Source organism: Cyprinodon tularosa, unplaced genomic scaffold, assembly GCF_016077235.1.
Source record: "Cyprinodon tularosa strain WSP-4 unplaced genomic scaffold, ASM1607723v1 ctg187, whole genome shotgun sequence".
Lineage (NCBI taxonomy): Eukaryota > Metazoa > Chordata > Actinopteri > Cyprinodontiformes > Cyprinodontidae > Cyprinodon > Cyprinodon tularosa.
The window spans coordinates 2,107,411-2,126,817 of NW_024038657.1; the positions used below are offsets into that span (position 1 = coordinate 2,107,411).

The 19,407-nt window shown below is 39.1% G+C and overlaps 2 protein-coding genes across 8 annotated transcripts; one reads left to right on the top strand and one right to left on the bottom strand.

Moving 5' to 3' along the window:
- The first annotated feature begins 1,222 nt into the window (after nt 1-1,222).
- On the top strand, nt 1,223-7,995 carry hmga1a (high mobility group AT-hook 1a). Of its 6 annotated transcripts, none has more exons than XM_038282787.1 (5): nt 1,223-1,382; nt 2,332-2,434; nt 3,240-3,320; nt 4,288-4,344; nt 6,043-7,995. In XM_038282787.1, exons 2-5 carry the CDS (start codon nt 2,351-2,353, stop codon nt 6,103-6,105), a joined length of 285 nt encoding a protein of 94 aa, XP_038138715.1. In that variant the 5' UTR covers nt 1,223-1,382; nt 2,332-2,350; the 3' UTR covers nt 6,106-7,995. The 6 variants fall into 6 exon arrangements, with proteins under 6 accessions (XP_038138715.1, XP_038138711.1, XP_038138717.1 ...); XM_038282783.1 differs by having other exon boundaries at nt 1,224-1,382; nt 2,332-2,449; XM_038282789.1 differs by lacking the exon at nt 1,223-1,382 and adding an exon at nt 1,615-1,644.
- Nucleotides 6,904-17,878, bottom strand: smim29 (small integral membrane protein 29). 2 transcript variants are annotated; one of them, XM_038282781.1, is made up of 5 exons: nt 17,780-17,878; nt 16,929-17,240; nt 16,827-16,852; nt 16,627-16,732; nt 6,904-9,747 (listed from the first exon to the last, which is right to left on the bottom strand). In XM_038282781.1, the coding sequence occupies exons 2-5, from the start codon at nt 17,037-17,039 to the stop codon at nt 9,679-9,681; spliced, it is 312 nt and encodes a 103-aa protein (XP_038138709.1). In that variant the 5' UTR covers nt 17,040-17,240; nt 17,780-17,878; the 3' UTR covers nt 6,904-9,678. The 2 variants fall into 2 exon arrangements, with proteins under 2 accessions (XP_038138709.1, XP_038138710.1); XM_038282782.1 differs by having other exon boundaries at nt 17,776-17,872.
- Between the last annotated feature and the right edge of the window lie 1,529 nt (nt 17,879-19,407).

Sequence of the window (19,407 nt, forward strand, 5' to 3'; positions counted from 1 at the left end):
CCAAAGTGCAAATCTGGCATAAGCCAAATTGATACCTTGTAGAATTCAAATTGAATTACGATCTGGGAAGGCTCCTGTAGAAAGTGTTTACAAAAGGGAAGGGAAATTCAGTCACAATTCTTCGAGCTGATTGGGTACTTTCCTCTCATGCTGAGTTTTTAGCCAATCACAGTAGCAGTAGCAGCTTGATTTGTTTCACATCTAGTGGAGTTAACTGATAAATTTAAGTATTCTGATAAATTTAAGTATTACCAAATCTGGTCTGGGAGAATGCTCAACCATCTTCCCTTCCACGAAGTCAAAAAGAAAAATAAGGTATTCTAGCTAAAAATGAAACAGCCATGTATTCAGTCTTCAGCCTCTGGTGGACACATTGATGTATATATATAAATATAAATATATATATATATATATATATATATATATATATATATATATATATATATATATATATATATATATATATATATATATATATATATATATATATATATATATGTATATATATATATAGTTTGTGCATTCACAAATCTCATGACATTTCATCTTGCTTGCAAGGTCACCAAGAGCAAAGAAGCAGCTGTTTTCAGGTCCATGCATATGTAACTTTTTCCATAGCTCAAGAAATCAACCAACAAGGATAGCACTATATACATTGATAAGCCTGGTAAAAATTGCAAAAGGACAATGAAGGAACCTGGGCAAAAAATTTTTTTTTATATTTTTAGAGATGCTAAATGGAATAAAATGGAATAGGGAAGAAATAAATTGCCAATGTGTGGATATGTATTTACAAAATAGCCAAGTGGTGAGGCAGGTAGAAAAAGGAAGAAATAATCTGGCAAAGTATATGTAGGAAATGGTGTAGTAACTGGTAATGGGGTGAAATAAACATGGAACAAGTTTGAGCTCACCTGAGCAGAGAAGCAGACCATTCTCAAGATGACTCAGATTGTTTACATTGGGGGTTGCCTTAGTCACAGTTGTAGCCTGTGGAAAATGATCTTAAAGAAATGCATGCAATGTTATATAAATCTCACTTTGGAAATTCTATTTTTACTCTGCTGTGTTTTCGGCTCCATATCTTTATTTATTTGTTTATTTCAGCAACCTCGCCACATCTGTTCAGTGTTTTGTGATTAAACCTAGAAAATGTAAAGAATCAATGAGCAGTAAAGTGGGAGGGGGGTTGGGCCCTTCTCATGCTGTTGGTGGCCCCATTTATCATATCTCCGCCCTCCAGTGTTTCAGCTCCCCTGAGGGCGGCTCTTTAAATTGTCCAAAAACTCTTCCAGTCCGGCGCCTTTTTTCCTTTATCTGCACGAGACAAGTCGCACGTGCGTCGAAGCGAACGCCGTTGGATTGAAGTTCTCATCCTGCTGGTAACAAATATATTTAATTAAATATATATTTAGAGAGAGAGATATTTTTTTTTATTTTTAACGATGCATTTATTTCATTTTAATTTGTTGTTTTTAAATTTGCACGAGCTGGGGTTTTAAATGGGCGGGCTGTGTGTTATGTGACGAATAAAAGCTGTAGGATCGGCTTTTTTAACCGGCTAACTGCATGAAAAACCTGCGAGGGCTTAAAGGAATCAATTTTAATTTTAGGACGGAGGCGATAAATCCGTAAAGGGAAAGGGTGAGTGCATAAAGGCGAGGCGCTAAGCTAGAAGCGATTATTGCGGTGCAGTTTTATACACATTTTCTTTTTTTTTTTTTTTAAAGAGCACTGAGAGCGGGTATGAGGCTGCAACGTGAAGCCGCCTTTTGTTGCTTTTCGGCCCCGAGATTTTAGTCTCAGGACGACCGCCTCCCTCCGCTTGGACCCTCAGTGCCATTTTAGAAAAAGCCGAGCGAGCATTGAGCCGGGTCTTCTAGCTTGCAAATGCAAACGAGCACACAGCAGCCATTGTGTGTGTGTCTGTGTGTGTGTTGGTGGATCTCTCCGCGGCGTGTAGACCTGCTGGGAGATAGTTCTGTGTGCACAGGCCTAATCGCGGGGCTACAGCAGCAAAATCTCCCTCTAAGCATGATTTAAATACAAGTACGTATAGTCGTATTTTTTTTTTTTAGATGTGTATCCCTGCAGTGTCGTAAAATCTGTTTTGCTGTAAACCTCCTGTGCTGCAAGAGACAAAAATAGATCTAGAAATAAGCGCGGATTAATTGAGTTAAACGGTGCGCGGTTAGGTCGGTCATTTGGGTTTGTTGTTGCGGTCAGTGAGTTTAGTAGCTCCATTACTCGTTTCTATACGCATTTGTTTACATATTCGACGCCTCTATATTTATGTGTGTGACTTGTATATTTTTCTTTTGTGTTGCATAGGTTGAATAGCTCAGCAAATATGAGCGACAAGGGGACGGTCTCATCAAAAGACAAGGAGGCGACAGAGAAGAGAGGGCGTGGAAGACCGCGCAAGCAGCCCCAGGTAAAATCCTCAGACGTAAGTAGTGTGCATTTACTTCTTCCTACTCTTGTCTGCTTTGCATGTTCTACTACTTGCAACTTACACATCAGAACGAGGCTTATGTAATTAAGACCCGCAAATAACTTCCCACGCCTTATGTGCAGTTAACTAAAATAAACCCCCCAGTTTGAATCTGTTGCAGATGATGCTCCTGCAGATCCTACTGTAAGGTTCTTCATGTTTGCATTCACCTGAGGCAAGGAATTTAATTTAGACAGGCCAGCACCAGGTTGGCATTAAGTTGCTTATCAGTGCTGAGGTTTACAATAAACTTCCTTCCTGATTTTCAAGCAACCAGTAACCTGACACCTTTAAACGTGTTTTAACCCCCCCTGCTACTGCATGCTCCAGGCCCACCCCCGCTCCCTCACTGTGATGCATGACATGGCAGAGGCTGAGGCGAGCACAGAGTGAATCATGTAGAGGTTGCTCATCCTGCTGTTTTACTATAGAGTTCCTCTGTTGCTAAGAACCGTTGTTACAAACACTCCAGATATGCAACAGGAGACGAGTCAGCCATGACACGGTCTCTAACCACAAGGTACTCATGAAAGGGATGACTCATGACATCTTAAATTCACCTAACTCTAGAAGCTATGGTATTTCCCTAAAATGCCCATTGAGACGATTAACATCTTTTTTTCAGATTAAGAGAAAATAAATGCTTTATTGTTGTAAAAGCCACAGTTGGTAATTATTTGTCATGGCTAAGTAAAATAAGGTTTTCAATTTTGTATAAACCTGGACCTCTATGCTTTTTGTTTAGGAGGCTAGTGGGTCCCCAACTCCAAAGAGACCAAGAGGACGACCAAAGGGCAGCAAAAATAAGACAACTGGCAAGGGCAAAGTAAGTCTCCTAAATCTGTTGCAACTGAAAGCTTGCAAAGAGACGGATCCAACCTCATCAATATGTTGCACATGGCAGTTGATGTACTATTTTCTCTAGAAGAAACCCTTCCTGTCTGAAACCCCAGATCCGTTTTTTGTTAAGGAAAGGTTGTGGCAGCAGCTAACCTCATCCGTCTGAAGGATGTCAGGCTGTCAATTTTATTATATATATTTTTTGGTTTCAGCCTAGTGTTGTCAGAAATAGCTTGGTGATTGCTTCCCACTGTAAAAAATCTCGGTTTGCTGCCCTGCCTTTGAGTGGGTAGGTGGGGGGGAGGAGAGGGCGGGGGTGGTGGTGACGATGATGATGCTCGCTCGGTGCATCCTGTCCTCCAGCTTCCTGCAGCTTGTCAAATGCACTGTGCTGTGCAGGTGCAGCGGCCGCAAGACTGTTTCCAGGCTGACACTGAGCACCCCCCTCCGCCTCCAGCAGGCACACGGCCCTAGTTCTTCTCTGCCCGTCGTCTCCATAGCAACATTTTTTTTTTTTCCTCCCTCTTCCTTCGCCCCAACCCTTCCAGCTCCCCCGTGTGCTTTTGCTCGCTGCTATCTATGGAAGAGGGAGAAATGGAGGGAGTTCAGCAGGCACACACATACATGCTCACTGATATAGGTTTGAAGCAACGGAGGGTTTGTCTCTGTTCGGTTTCACCAGCTGTCTCTGAGCCTTGGACCAGGTGGCCAGCGAACTGGAGTGCCCTGTGTGCAGTTCCCGTTGGCCTTCCAGATAATAGCCAATGAACCCAATGCCCCCTATTCTATCTGTAAAGGCGTAGTGGTACGACTGCCACCTAGAGGCTATCTGTGGAAAATAAAGTTGAAACTGTACTTGAAATGTAGTCCAGCCTCCAACTGGCTCCAGTTCAGAACGTTATGATGAGAACCTTCTAACAGCCTTAGTGACCTTGTGACGTTTTCTTTTGCAGAAGGCAGCTGGAGCCCCATCTGCAGGAGGAAAACGCAGAGGGAGACCCAAGAAGGAGGTGAGATTTGTTAGGAGTGGTACTCATCTCCCCACAAAATACCTTATGTGGACTCTAAATATTTTAAAAGGCTATTATATTTAGAAATACTTTTAAATTATTAAAGTGTCTGTTAAATATAGCTTTTTAAAAATAAGTTGGGTTTTGTTTTTAAACATCATGAAAGTGTGAGCTTGACCCGTTAAACTCATTCAGTTGGCCCAATCTTGTGAAATTCATTGCTGTCTAAAAATGTATGTCCTCCATGCAAGACCTAAATGGGCGCTCTTTAATTATTTGCTGTATATTTTAGACCAAAAAATGGCTATTGAAGCTGGATTTGCTCATTTGCAGTTTTTGGTGAAGAGATGACTAATTTGATCTCTGAAATATAACCTAGAAAGAAGTTGCTTAGGCTTGCTGTGTGAAACTGCATGCCCTCACTGCACAAGAGCCAAGGACTTGTCGAATGTAGAGTAAAATATATTTTAAAAAGATTTTGAGGTCTATTTTGTAATGAGAAATATAAATTCAATTTGTATGCATATCCATAATGTATTAAATTAATGAAATAAACTGTTTTAAGTATAGGTTTATAAAATGGACATACAATGGTAGATGCAAATTGATGAAGTTGACTTGGCACCTCAAACTAAAGTAGAAAACTTTAGGATTTTTTTTCCCTTGAGAAATATTTCAGTTGAATATATTGGCTGTGGCTTGCTCATGCATGCATTTGCCAATTCATTAGCCTATTTAGCAGCCGTGCCTTAAAAATTGTGCATTGTGAATGCATTACGCTCTCACGTTTGCTTCCATTGTTAGTTTTTTTTAGTTGTTAGAAAATGTGTCTTTATTTTGTTGAATTCTGACTAATCTAAAACATTATTTTTTTGTGTGTAATGTTAATAGGGGAAGCAAAAAAATGTTTGCTTCCATAATGGACTTGGAAAAACTGTTGAAGCTGTTTCACATGATGGGACTCTTAAAACTATCAGAACTTGACAGACGCCTACAAGATGGTTAAAAAGAAAATAAACATTAAAATGGGTTTGGTTCTAAACTCAAAGCTAAAGGACGACCGTCCACTATCCTTAAAGAATTGCACTTTGAAAGCTGTTTCTCGCTTATGAATAGTATGCCAAGCATTGCATCGTCTGATACCTTTTACCTGCTTTTGAAGGTTGGCCCATTCAGTGGACATTTTATTTTTTCTACATGCATCTACCTGATTGTGCTTGGATATTGCTATATTTACAAGATCAGTGGCCTAAGGCAAGAAAGGGGTTTAATTGTAACATTGTGTGATGTGTGTAGTGGTATGGGTGTACTCAGGAGGGGCCTGGATCGCATTAGTCACAGTAGGGAATGGCCCATAATTGATCCCCCCCCTCCTCTCAACTAGCCCACCCATGTTAGGTGTTTTTGTTTTTATGAATGAACATCTTGGAGTGAGTAGAGTACAAAAAATGCAGTTCATTGTGACTCACTAGTTATGAATCACTTTTCACTATGCATGCCTTCACCCTTCCCCTGGGTGTGTTTTCATGCCACAGTGACTTGTTTAATCCCTCTTAAAGATATTAATCTTTTTTTCTTTTTACTTTTGGTTTTAAGTAATTTGAGACTTGGATTTATTAAAGGCAAAAAAAGGTCAGGTAGAAACATGAAACACATTTTTGTTGAGCCCAGATAAAGTTTTTTTTCTTCCTAACACAGGAGAAGGAGGAAAAGGCATCCCAAGAATCATCTGAGGAAGAAGAGGAGGAAGATGACCAGTAACTCAACACATGCTACCTCACTCGACATACTGACTTACTGTTATCCAGAAACTGGGCTGTATCAACACCAGTGCCACCATATGACCACTGATCATGACAAAGTCCTCCCCTTTGCCAAAGGATGGGGTTAAAACACAGTTCATATATCATGCAGCAGCACTGGATTGAAACAAAATGGACTTGATCAAGCATAGATCTAAGTATTACATGGCATGTAACAGCCCTTCTTCTACATGTCATGTTATCACAAGTCTTTTATACTGGACAAGGTGTGCTCTGAGGAGCTTGGGTGTTTTAGTCTCCCCTAAAGACCGTTAGGACATTTCTCCTCTTCTTAGTGTCATTTCTTGCATCTGCAAAAGTAGAACATATAGACTTTCTTGTTTTGTACTGGACAAAGGTAGTTTTTACCCATTTGCTGTTAGTTTTGTTTCCTATATGTGAGTGAAGTGATTAACCTACCCTTTGCATTGTATTCTAGATGGAGATGAGCTGCAGCATTTAGGATGAGCATAGGTTACTGATGGTATAGGTGTCTCTCTTTTCCAGTTGTTTCTCTAAAATCTCTGGATGGGATTGGACATCTTCAGCCTCACCGCTTCTCCTGTAGAGCAGTGTAGATTTTAGAGACGCTTCTAAAAAACATTGTCCTTTTTGCATGTAGTGGGGAGATGTAAAGTAAGCTTGTTGGTGTTTTTTCTTTCATTAGAATATTCTGATCAGACTTGCAGTTTGTTCCTCTGGGTTGCATATCATTTCAAAGAAACCATGAGTGTGCTGCTTTTGTGTTTTTTAACAGTTTTTTTTTTTTTTGGAGGGGGGATATATTTTTAGGCAGAGTTTTAGGCTGAAAAGTAATCTGTCGTTTCTTCAGGGAGCTTCTACAAATGCGGTTAGACTTCACCCCGGCCCCACCCCTTTCCCTCAAGCGCTCACTCGGTCACTGCAATTGGTCAAACAAAGGAATATGATTGTAATAGTGGATAGTTGGTGGCACTACTATCCAACAGGGCTGTACATTTATTTTTCCATTCCATTCAGCCGTCACTGCTAAACCTAGCTTTGTCTTCACTTAGTAAACTTAACCGTAACTTACTTCCTTAATCTTCTGAAGATGTGTGTTGAACATTGTCTACTACAACTTTTTTCATCATTGTCAGGGAACCTTTATCCATATTACACTTAACTGGGTTTTTTTTTTTTTTCTTGGTTTGTTTTTCCTCACACACCTAAGCTGCTACAACCTCAGTTACAGAACCCCGGAAAACTGCAAACAGGCTATACAAAGCCTGGACTCATACCTCAGTTTAACAGCTTACTTCACCTTATGATTGAATTTCACAGGTTTATTCTCTATTTTAAATGTAACCTCTGACATGAGCTGTAAAGGTTTCTTTGTATGTACAAGTTGACTAGGTCTAAAGTGAAGCTGTGCGCCAGACTTTGCAGACAGGTTCATGTGTGAAGCAAGTCAGGGAGACCTGTCGGCTCAACGATTGTGTTCGCTGACTGTGGTAGACTAGCCGGTGTGTTTTTTGTTTTTTTTTTAACTTCTGCACTGAAATGTGGGTTTTTTCATGGACAAATGCAAGTTTGCGTAGACTAGACACTCTTCACTGTTCAGTCAGGCGCTGCGTTCTGCATTAATGCAAACAGCCGCTCTTACCATGTTCATTCAAGTCGTACAGTCGCTTCATGTCTGTTTGTTCCCTTCCAAATACGACTATCTAGTCATTTCTCGTTAATCATGCATTTGATTTATATACTGTAAACTCAATAGGATGGGATCATTCTTTTTAATGTACACCTATATAAATGTACAATGTCTATATTTCTATGGTGCCCTACAATTTGTATCAAAAATGGACAATAAAATGAACTTTCTTTGTCATTTTGTCTTGTTTATTGTATGCATTCCCCCCTAATGAGTTCTGTTTAAAGGAACAGTTTTATAACTTTATTTAAAACACTCTTAAACATATGTACAGGTGTATCACACTGATTTGGACCATCAGATAATCCTGAAAGATTGTACTGTTAGCATTCAACCTCCATATGGCTTGCGGTTATTAAAAACTAACAGGTACTCCTTCCATTTGATCTTTATGACAAAATTAGTGACCAGTTTCTTTGGCAGCAATCCTTAAAGCCTTAAATTTAAGTCTAAAGGTACTGCAAAAAAAAAATGTAGCTCTTAACTGATTAAATATGCTACCCTACCTGGTGCATTTCCTTGGGCCAGGGACATAAGTGCTCTAACTGCATGTGGTTTTGAAAGCCAGTTTCTTTAACTTAAATACTGTTATGGCATTTAAACCAGTAACTCATTATTCCATGTTATGTAACGAAATTTACACCTGAGCAAAAGCAAGATGGATGCCTGACTATTTAACTAAAAACTGTTATGGGCCACGAGTGGAAATTAAATCTACCAAGCTATATCGGTTTCACTTTAACAGAAATGCCAAAATATTCCATAATATTCTGAGATGGACCTGTGCAACATTCAAAGAGGAAAAGATTTACAGCATTAATTAATTAGGATGCCTTAAATGAGAAATAAATGAAAAAGACAGTCCTAATAAAATAAGATTCCTTAGTTATAAAATGAAAACCTACCAAGCATAGAAATGTAAAGACCAAGAACTTTGAAGCTTAGCATAAACATGGACATGCCCACAGTTCAGTTACATTCAACTAATGCAAAGGCAAAAAATATATCTGGTTTAGGTTTCATGAGTGCTGGAAACATGTATGGAATTCATCTGAGATTATTCATTTTAGAAGGTAATTTTCTGGTGCCATGCCTTAAAGACAGGACATAGTTTCAGATCTAGTCACAACTCATCTAAGAGCTGGGAGGAAGCTGGTATTATTTGCTTCTGAATCACTCCTAAGGAGTCACAGGATTTGGCAAAGAGGGGAAAGAAAAAAAAAGTGCACTCCAAGGCGTTCAAAGCAACAAAATGAAAGGACAATGATCAAACCTTTGATTTAAAACAAAACTGAAATAAAACCAGCTTAACACTTAGTGGCTCGTTTTTATCTGATCAATACACAGGCATTGTACTTCTATGATACTTGTGAAGTCATTTCATCAAAGTTGCCACTAATGCACTGCAAACAACTCCTGCAAATGGCATACAGGAGCATGGGTGGTTAACTAGTACACAACATTCACAGCATCACCACAGTGAACGCAGGCAGCAAGTTATGATCAGTACAGATGCCTACTGCTACCCACAGGAACAAGCCTGCTTGCCACAAGCTGCCCACAACAGCATTAAGAATGTAAACAAAGCACCAAATGCACAAGAGACTTCATCTTCTACTTTCCTGGACATTGGTGCCACAGATACAACAGAAAAAAAGATGATGTGTCTGAATAAATAATTTCGAATAAATAAGTCACAGGTACTTCATCTCTTTAGCTCTCATATCACCATTTTAGTCAGAGAACATGGCAACAGGAGCAAAACAGTGCATAATGATAGATGAATTAAAAGAAAGGCCAATCTTTGAATCTGAAGGTAGTCTTTTGCTCTTCAACATCTTGTTCCTGAGTTTGCTGTCATCAAGCAGTCATATCTTTGGTCAGAAGAGGCTGTTGCTGTTGGTAGCTTCTTGCCCAGCCTTGCACCACCTGTACACAGAAAACACAGAACAGTTTGAGTCACGATTCTGTTCACTTCCCCAGACCTACATGTTTAACCCACACCAAAGGAAACATTCTGGACATGTAACTATAATAAAAAACATAATGGAGATCAAAACATTTAGGAGGATAAACAACATGCATAAAAACTAAACCAATTACTTAATTTACTGAAAATTCATTCTGCCTTGCCTTGACTCCTGATGTCCTTCATGACAAACTAATTCAATTTGACACACCATAACAGAGCAATTATATATCGCCACCTAGTGTTCCACTAGAAGACATGCATGAGATATATATACAAATTTTTAATTAAATCTTAAACTATTTGGTAGCCAGTTTAAGAAATCTAAAACAGGTGATTTGATCTTGCTTGATGGAATGTTTCCCAATTTAACTGAGGAGACCATACTGTATGTAGGAGTTTTTAAGAAAATGTTTAAAATGTTCTTAAAATGAAAGAAACAGGACAAAGTTCACTGGAGTCAAAGCTCAGAGAAGAAAATCTGCAAGATTTTGGATACTGGACTCCAGAGTTGGACATAATGACACAAGAGCTTGGCTGTTTCAGAATGAAGTGCAGCAAGATAATAATAATTTTCTTAGTTAATTGAAATTAGATTACTGCTAGACAGCCAATCACTGATTATCTACAGATAGTAAACAGCCTGTCCAGCTGAATAGGCTCTAAAGAGATAAATAGCTGAATCTCAACTGCATTAAAGTGATAGGAAATATAATTAACGTGTTGAATGTTAACAGATAGGCGATGCATTAAAAAACAAACCAAAACAATGTCCCAAAACCAGCCTCTGTAGTACGCCACAGGTTATTCAATCACATGCAGACCCAAAGAAACAAGCTAAAACCCTCAAAGTGAAATAGCTAAGGGAAAATAAGTTACACTTACAGTGAAATGTTATGGTCAAAGGCTGCACATCTGTAAAATATCTCTAAACCTTTAAAAGACTTGTCTTAGCTTTAATATTTTGATTAAAACTCACGGTATGGTTTTATTCATAGTTTGTCCAAGTGTCCATTCTAAAAACACCATGTGCATTTCATTTTCTTTCAAACTGTTGCCAAGCTGTTTTTACTCCATCATATCAGCCTCCACTAATATTAGCTCGACACAGAAGCCACATGACACAATTACTTCTTTTGCACAGGACTCTCTCTTCTTCAGTTATCCAACAGCAGCTTGACATAGCTTACCCTTTTAGCGGCCAAAATAAAAGTAATCAAGTATTGATGACGGACAACAATGTTTACATTATTTTAAAGCCCCGCACTCATTAATAATAGTCAACATCTAATAGTTGCAGCATTTTCCCAACTTCTTCCCCTTGGTGCCACTTGATTTTCCAATACATGCTACTATCTTCTAATTTAAACAAAACTACTGTGGTTGCATCCTATTTACTGTTCTATAAAAAGAGCACAAATTAATGGCTGCATCTTGTGGTAAATAACTGTTAAGGTTCTGAAAATGGGAATTGTTGATGTTGATTTTGAACCCCTGAGAAAATCAATGTTAATATTTGGTACAGTAGCCTTTATTGCAATTATAGAGGTAAAATGTTTTGTGTAGTTTTTCCACCAGGTTTGCACACACTGCAAGAGGGATTTTGGCCCACTCCTCCAAACAGATATTCTCTAGATCAGGCAGGTTTCTGGGCTGTTGCTGAGAAACAAAGAGTTTGAGCTCCCTTCAGAGATTTTCCATTGGGTTTAGGTCTGGCGACTGCCTAGGCCACGCCAGAACCTTGATATGCTTCTAACAGAGCCACTCCTTGGTTATCCTGGCTGTGTGCTTCGGGTCATTGTCATGTTGGAAGACCCAGCCTTGACCCATCTGCAATGCTCCAACTGAGGGAAGGAGGTTTTTCCCCAAAATCTCGCAATACATGGCCCTGGTCGTCCTCTCCTTAATATGGTGCAGTCGCCCTGTCCCATGTGGAGAAAAATAGCATGATGCTACCACTCCCATGATTCACAGTAGGGATGGTGTTCTTAGGATGGTACTCAACATTTGTTTTCTCCAAACACAGTCAGTCAGTGCAATTATGAATTAAGGTTCTTTTTTGGTCTCATCTGTCCACATGACTTTCTCCCATGACTCCTTTGGACAATCCAAATGGTCATTGGCACACTTAAGAAGGGCCTTGACATGCTGGTTTAAGCAGCGGAGCCTTCCGTGCCCTGCATGATTTCAAGCCATGACATCTTAGTGTATTCCCAACAGTAACCTTGAAAACAGAGGTCCTAGTTCTTTTCAGGTCATTGACCAGCTCCTCCCATGTAGTTCTGGAATGATTTCTCACTTTTCTTAGGATCACTGAAACTCCACGAGGGGATATCTTGCATGGAGCCCCAGTCCGAGGGAGATTTACAGTCATGTTTAACTTCTTACATTTTCTAATGATTGATCCAACAGTAGACCCCCACCCCCCAAGCTGCTTGGCAATTAACCCGTAGCCCTTTCCAGCTTTGTGGAGGTGTACCATTTTGTCTCTAGTGTCTTTGGACAGCTATTTGGTCTTGGCCATTTTAGTAGTTGGATTCTTACTAATTGTATGCAGCTAACGACCTCAAACAGGTGCATCTAATCTAGGATAATAAATGGAGTAGAGGTGGACATTTTGAAGGCCGATAGATCTAGCTGATAGACAGGTGTTCAAATAATTACTTGCAGCTATAACACACAAATAAATAGACCCATGTACGGAGGCCTTACTCCTCGACGCGGCCGACTCGGGTTCGAATCCGACCAGTGGTCCTTTGCCGCATGTCTCTCCCCCTCTCTCATACCCGCTTTCCTGTCACCCTACTGTCAGAAAAACAAGCCACTATTGCTGTAAAAACTCAAAAAAAGATTATGGCTCTCAGTCAACATGCCCCTACAATGATTATTTCAGACCCCTCCATGATTTCTAAGCGGGAGAACATGCAAAACAGAAGTATGTTCAAATACTGATTTCCCTCACTATATATAAAAATGGTTAAGGCCTTGCTATGGTTGACCTAAGAAGTTTAATTCATTCACTTGGTGTGATATCAAGAAGTTCTCCATTGAAGAGGTTAAAGTGCAGTAAGCAATGAAGCTAAGGCTGAAGGGTTTAAGGGGTCTGCCTGTTAGTGCTTAGACCATGCGCGTTGCCAGAGATCGATCAATACATCCGCTGGCTGATATTTTTGGCTGATATTCAGCAGGCACAGGAGCAAATTGTTGCAGGTGCACTGCCACTGCACCAAAGACGGCCTTCCACTGATTTGTATCACCTACCACTGCCACGGAGATGGTGCCAAGGCTTCCCAGATTTCTCACCACAGACACCAGCATGGGCACATGCTGGCACACATGCACACTAAGCCAATTCACCTCCATGCACGCTCATAGCTGAGTTGAATGCATGTTTTGTTTAACGAGCTTTTACCCGAGGCTGACAATGAAACAATTTCAGCCTCTAACAGCAGCTTTATTGGTGCATATTGGCAGTTGCAGCTGACCCAATTACTTCAGACACGCGTGCAACCATACGCACACGTATAACGTAGCTCAAAGTCAGAAGTGCCCCAAAGAATATTATATATAGAATTTAATATATGGGTTTAAAGTGGGTATTTAGTGTAGGAGTGGAAAAGATTTCCCCACTTGTGATAGAATACAATTATCTACAGCTTCGAGGGTTAAAAAGTGCATCATAAATATTTTACAATTTCTATTTTATTTGTTTTTATTCACAGATAAAACAGGTGCCGTTTCACGTCATGTATTAGTTCATTCTGGAATTGTTGATGTCGGTCCTAAGTGACTTTAAGTGACAAAAAAAAAAAAACATATTTTTGAAATGTTCAAAGTACAATAAATAAAATGGATTAAAAGCATTTAAAATCTATTAAACACATTCAACTTTTTGGAAATTCTTCTAAACTGTTGGTTAAGACCATTTAAAGTAGGGGTCTAAAACTGCTTCTGCAAGGAGCCATGTGACTGTAAGTTTTCATTCCAAGCAAACAGTAGCACAACAGACTCCATTCAGCTCATCAAGTGTTCAAGTTAAGACTAGACTCAATGAAACGAGTGATCTGTTTTTCTTTGCCTTGGAATGAAAAAGCTGCAGCCACAGCAGCTTTTATGGAATGCGTTTGAGACCCCTGCCTTCAAGCAAACCTGAGCTGCGTGGATGCTAAATATGACGAAATGAGGATGCCCATTAGTTGCACAAATAAGAGACTTCAGTTATGGTTCAGTTATTTTATTCATTTATTTTAAATCTGGTAGTTTACCAGCTGCATGGCTAAACAACAAAACCTTCCAGGTTCAACGCAACAGCTGGAAAGATCAATAATCTACCCTCTGCTGTCTCTACAGGATCTGCATTGTTACTGCTGTTTTAGGAAAACACACTTAACCCACTCAAGGAGTCATCCCACCCTGGTAATTCCTTAAACTGCCCTCTGGCAGGCGCTTCAGTACAATAAAAGGAAGGTCAGAAAGAATAAAAGTTTTTATGCCAAAGTCTTAATGGACAAAGCCATACGCCAAATGCAAATAGGCTATAAATGACCATAAACAGTGAAATAACCATGTGGGTTATATGTCAATTATCTGCTTTATGTATTCATCATGTCTTTTACCATTTGTGTTATTAATCTTTTAGTCTTCTATGCGCCTCAGTGATTGCACTTGTTAAAATTGTAAAATATAAAAAGGTCCTGATTCTGCAGCCTATGTAACATCTAGGGTACTCTCCGCAATGTTGTATAACCTGCATGGTTTTTAGCGTAGGAAAATGGTAGTAGCTTATAGTCCGGAATATATGGTACATGAAGGTCATGAATATGATTAGGGTGCTTGCACCCGCTCCTGTGCCGGGGCAAATGCCACTTTCATGATTTCTGCATGCCGTCTCTCCTGATATTAGCATTTTTTTCTTGTATCCATAACAGTCTACACATGTTAACATTGGCTGATTCATAAAATCATTCAAAAGCCATTCCTGAGTTCATGTGGCGTGCATTAATTGTCACCTTCATTTGCTGTACATTGTTAATGTTTTGTAGATGTTAGAGGGTTCTTTTGTTTATACTTGGACCTGTGTAACATTTGCAATTCTGATTTTTTTTTCTTTCAGTTTTTATTGTCATACATGGTCACAAGTACAGAGCAATGAAATTAACTCTCTGCATTGAAGCCATCTTCTTGGGGAGCAGTGGACTGCCATTGTGGGGTGCCCGGGGAGTGGCAGTCTGTGGGAATGGGGCTCGTACTCAGAACTTCTAGATTCCAAACACAATGCCCTAACAACTAGACCACCTCTCCCCCATGTCACTTTTATCACGTAAATGGAGGAAGAAAAAGCCATATCAGCTACAAGAAATGGCCCAAAAATATCAGCAGCACTTAATGGGTATCGGTTAGACTGGTTTCAAAATAATTGCATTGGCCTTGAAAAAAATTGTATCGTTGATCTCTACACAATACACTGCATCAACTGCAAAGCTATCATTCCAGCAGGAAGTATCTTCAAAAGATGATTCTCAAGAAGGAAAAGGCAGGGATCTAGGATATGACTTAAATATACTTTATCATGCTTTTTTTATGCCTTTCAAGGTCACTTTTAGGCAAATATGAGGAAATAATGCCTTAAAACAAGTTGGGTATTAATATGTTATGAAGGGTAGCCATTTTCTTCAAAAAAAAAAAAAAAACACAAACAAAAAACTTACCTTCAAAGCAAAGCCACTTCTCCCATCTAACTGCTGCCCATTTCCTAATATTGCCCTATTGCATCACTTCTAAAGGCTGAACAAAGTCCAGATTCACTTCCAAAGAGCCTCTCAGGGCCAAACAAAACAGAGTTTGACGATTTCAATTTAGCTAAAACAAGAGAGGTTACTATCCTGTGCAGATAAGATACTAAAAGAGACACTTCTTCTTAACTTTAAAGGCACAGTCACTGCTGTCTGCTTCATCAGCCCTCACAGATCGGGGGAAGTGGGCGCTTTTTTACATGGCCTGCTCAATACGGTTAAGGAAGCTCCTTCTTGGAGCCTTCTTCTGTAGATATCCTTCAACTGTTCAGTCAAGCATGGTGGTGAATGTGCCATGATTTAGGGCTGCCTAAGTGCGAGAAGCTGTGAAGGGCTAGGATTTATGGAGAAAATCATGAATGCCAAAACACAGGTGTGATACAATGAAGCAGAGCATGAGCCCTTACCTGGGGAAACTGGGTGGAAGAGTGATACTCCAACATGATAATGCTTAGGGGTACACTTACTGTTGTTGCCAGTAATCTAGGCATTCATATTTTGTTAATGTTTTTGGGTTTTTTTAGGGGAAAACAAATTCCACTCATAAAAGCTCCACACTTTCTGTCATTGTGCAATGCCAAATTGTAGTAGGATATTTACAAAAATTTGAGCATCATACTGTTTGTGACGTACTGTTAAGCCCATACTTTTTAGACTGCGGAACCAACATGCCCACGGATGATAAAACCGACTGACTCAAACACAAGCCAGAGGTTATTAATGGCCAGGGATCAAGAGAGATTTGAGTTAGAGCTTGAAAAACAATCTACATTACTACCTAAAACTGCTTGGTTACTCATTTAATCTAGAGTTTAATCTGTCAAAAGAGAAGAGTCATACAATAAGAGGAACTACTGAAGTCTAAAGCCCAGTGTTGAAACTAATAACAGGCGGTATTTTTTGTATTATGTCAAAAGCTGCTGTTTTTACTCTAGATTTAAAGAAATAAATGCATCTCTAATCCATAATACTCCTCATCAGATCTCAGGCTGAACATGTTTCCAACTTGAAGAATACCCTATCACACACAGAGTTGGCCCCTCCTACCCTCGTGTCCTCCTCTCTCCACAAAAGCTCCTGTTCGGCCTCATGAAGCTCCTCTGCAGGATCGTAGGTGTATACTGGTAACAGTTGATGCCGGAGTCTGTCGATTCTATAGCAGAAGATAAAGACCGTTAGGTCACAATGAGGAAGTGAGAGTAAATAAAGCAAGTTCAAGTTAATTAACACCGTTTGGTTGGTCTCACCTTCTTTTCCTACGCAGATATATAATCTACAACACAAAAAAGTGTATTTGAGTTACATCTATCTCAACCTCTACTAAAAGAGTATCAGACTCAACTACTTACCAAAGCTGTAGCTATTCCAGCAATAGTTATAAGGAGGATTGGTACCAGCACATAGCTCACCGCCACATCTCCATCTTTGTGGGCAGGGGGCTGAGTGGTAGTGCTGTTCATCCTAATGATAGTTCAAGGATTTAAAAAAAAAAAAGGGAGCCAAAGGAGGGCTATTTGTGTGTGGGAGCTTTGCACAGGCACCAGCCCCCCCTCCTCCTGTTGGCTGTCACTGTGTTGCAGCGGCTCAGTCGTCAGGCTGCCCTCTTGTTTATGCCTCATCCTCGTCGTTCATGTGACTTCCACATGGTATCACTGCCCTCCCTAATCAACCAGGGAACACAAAATGGAAATAGTCTGCACTGTTACCAGGGTCTCATGAAAACTATATTTTATTTTTTATATAACAAATATAAATATATATATATATATAATTATAAATGAATAAAAAAAAATATGATATAAATATAAAGAGGCAGAATGAGTAGTTAGAGAACTAATTTGCTTCTGTGACTAAAGGGCAGATTTCATTTAACGGTGAAAGATTCAAACAGGCCAATGTTAGCAAGTCGCATCTTAGTGATTTTCCGCGATTAGCACCGGTTAAACAGTGAAACCAATAAAATCATTACATCCCTTATTTACTGTTAAAGTATAAAATTTACGCTTCACTTGCCAGTTGCAGTAGAAGTGGCTTCAATGGTGCGTATCATTTCGGTTTAGCTGCTGCAACTTGATAGTGAGGTCGCTGCAGCATTGCGCAAAAACATATTAAACATAACTTTCTCGGCCAATAAGACAAAAAACACCGTCTGCTTTCGTTTTTTTTTTTTTTTTTTTTTTTATGTGTGTTACGTACTCACTCTGTGGTATAAAATGCCTTCCTTTAGTCTAGTTTCCCCCTGCTTCAGACGATCTGTCTCCTCTAGCAACAATGGTGTAACAACTTCCGGTTATAACCCTTCAGAATAAGTGGAAAGGCAAATTCTACTTCTTGGATTTATTAGTGGTTGGCAAAAAAAAAAAAAATAAATCATTTAGTAGCACTACCGCCACTTACTGGTATGGAGTGTGGTTCGTGATGGAATATCTACTTAATAAACATATACTGTACATAATTTCTTAGGGGGAAAAAAACAAAACTACATACTCCTACATAACTTTGTATTCTACCCTTCTATATCATAGACACATTCACCCTCTCTATAATCGAATTCTATGAAATAACTTAGTTTTTTTTTTTTATTTGAATAATTATTTGTATATGTTTACTCCCCAAATTCTTCCTCAAAATATCTAATAAATTAATCTTTTCCTGAATACATTCAAATTCTCTCCTCATATATTATATCTCGATTTCATATTTATGACATTCCAGTATAACATGTTCTATTGTTTCATATTGTCCACAGTAATCACATTTTCCAGTAGCATGCTTTTGAATTTTGAAGTGTATAATTAAGTCCTCTATACCCAAATATTAACCTTGTTATCACTCTCTCCTCCTTTCTATTTTGTCTTCCATTTCTTCTTTCTTCTGAATTTTATAAAACCATCTTCCTGTTTTTTCTTCATGCCACCTTTTATTTCCATTTTTTCCATCAGTTTTTCTTTGATAATACTCTTTTTTTTTCATCAGATTTACTTGTTTTAACTGTAAAACTAATAGGATTTTGAATTGCCCTCTTTGCCATTTTATCTGCCCTCTCCTTTCCTTCTACTCCAATATGTGCTGGAACCCACACAAATACAACTATCAAACCCATATTTTTCATTCTGAATAATGTATGAAATATTTCTAATAATATGTCCATCCTACTATCTGATTGATTATATTTTAAACTTAATAATGCAGAGCTTGAATCAGACCAAATCACTGTATTTAATGGTTTTATTTCTTCTACCCTTCAGCCTTTGTAAAGCTAATAATATTGCCAACACTTCCCCTGTGTATACTGATAATCTATCTGAAATTCGTTTTCCTACTTTTTTATTGAATTCTGGTATTACAAAAGCTATTCCTATTTTGCTTATTATTTTTGATGCATCTGTATAAATTTGAATATATTGATTATAACTGGGCCCAGGGTCTTTCTGCATGGAGTTTGCATGTTCTCCCTGGGCATGCGTGGGTTCTCTCCGGGTACTCCGGCTTCCTCCCACGATCCAAAAACATGACTGTTAGGTTAATTGGCTTCTCTAAATTGTCCTTAGGTGTGAGTGTGTGTGTGAATGGTTGTTTGTCCTGTGTGTCTCTGTGTTGCCCTGCGATGGACTGGCAACCTGTCCAGGGTGTACCCCGCCTCTCGCCCATTGACTGCTGGAGATAGGCACCAGCACCCCTCGCGACCCCAACTGGGACAAGCGTGTAAGATAATGGATGGATAGATGGATGATAATAACTGTCTAAATGTAACTGTACTAAATTAATATCTACCGTGTACAATTTATCTTGTTTCTTTTCCATTAGTGACGTATCTACTATTGCTTC

What these genes read in the sequence shown, in the direction of transcription:
- smim29 (XM_038282781.1), bottom strand. Translation starts at nt 17,039, where the DNA reads ATGAACAGCACTACCACTCAGCCCCCTGCCCACAAAGATGGAGATGTG. An exon ending in TATCTGCGTAGGAAAAGAAG is followed by an intron (nt 16,733 to 16,826) that starts GTGAGACCAACC and finishes CTTCTGCTATAG; the next exon opens with AATCGACAGACTCCGGCATC. An exon ending in GGAGAGAGGAGGACACGAGG is followed by an intron (nt 9,748 to 16,626) that starts GTAGGAGGGGCC and finishes TTCTGTGTACAG; the next exon opens with GTGGTGCAAGGCTGGGCAAG.
- hmga1a (XM_038282783.1), top strand. Translation starts at nt 2,351, where the DNA reads ATGAGCGACAAGGGGACGGTCTCATCAAAAGACAAGGAGGCGACAGAG. An exon ending in AGACAACTGGCAAGGGCAAA is followed by an intron (nt 3,321 to 4,287) that starts GTAAGTCTCCTA and finishes TTTCTTTTGCAG; the next exon opens with AAGGCAGCTGGAGCCCCATC. An exon ending in GAGGGAGACCCAAGAAGGAG is followed by an intron (nt 4,345 to 6,042) that starts GTGAGATTTGTT and finishes TTCCTAACACAG; the next exon opens with GAGAAGGAGGAAAAGGCATC.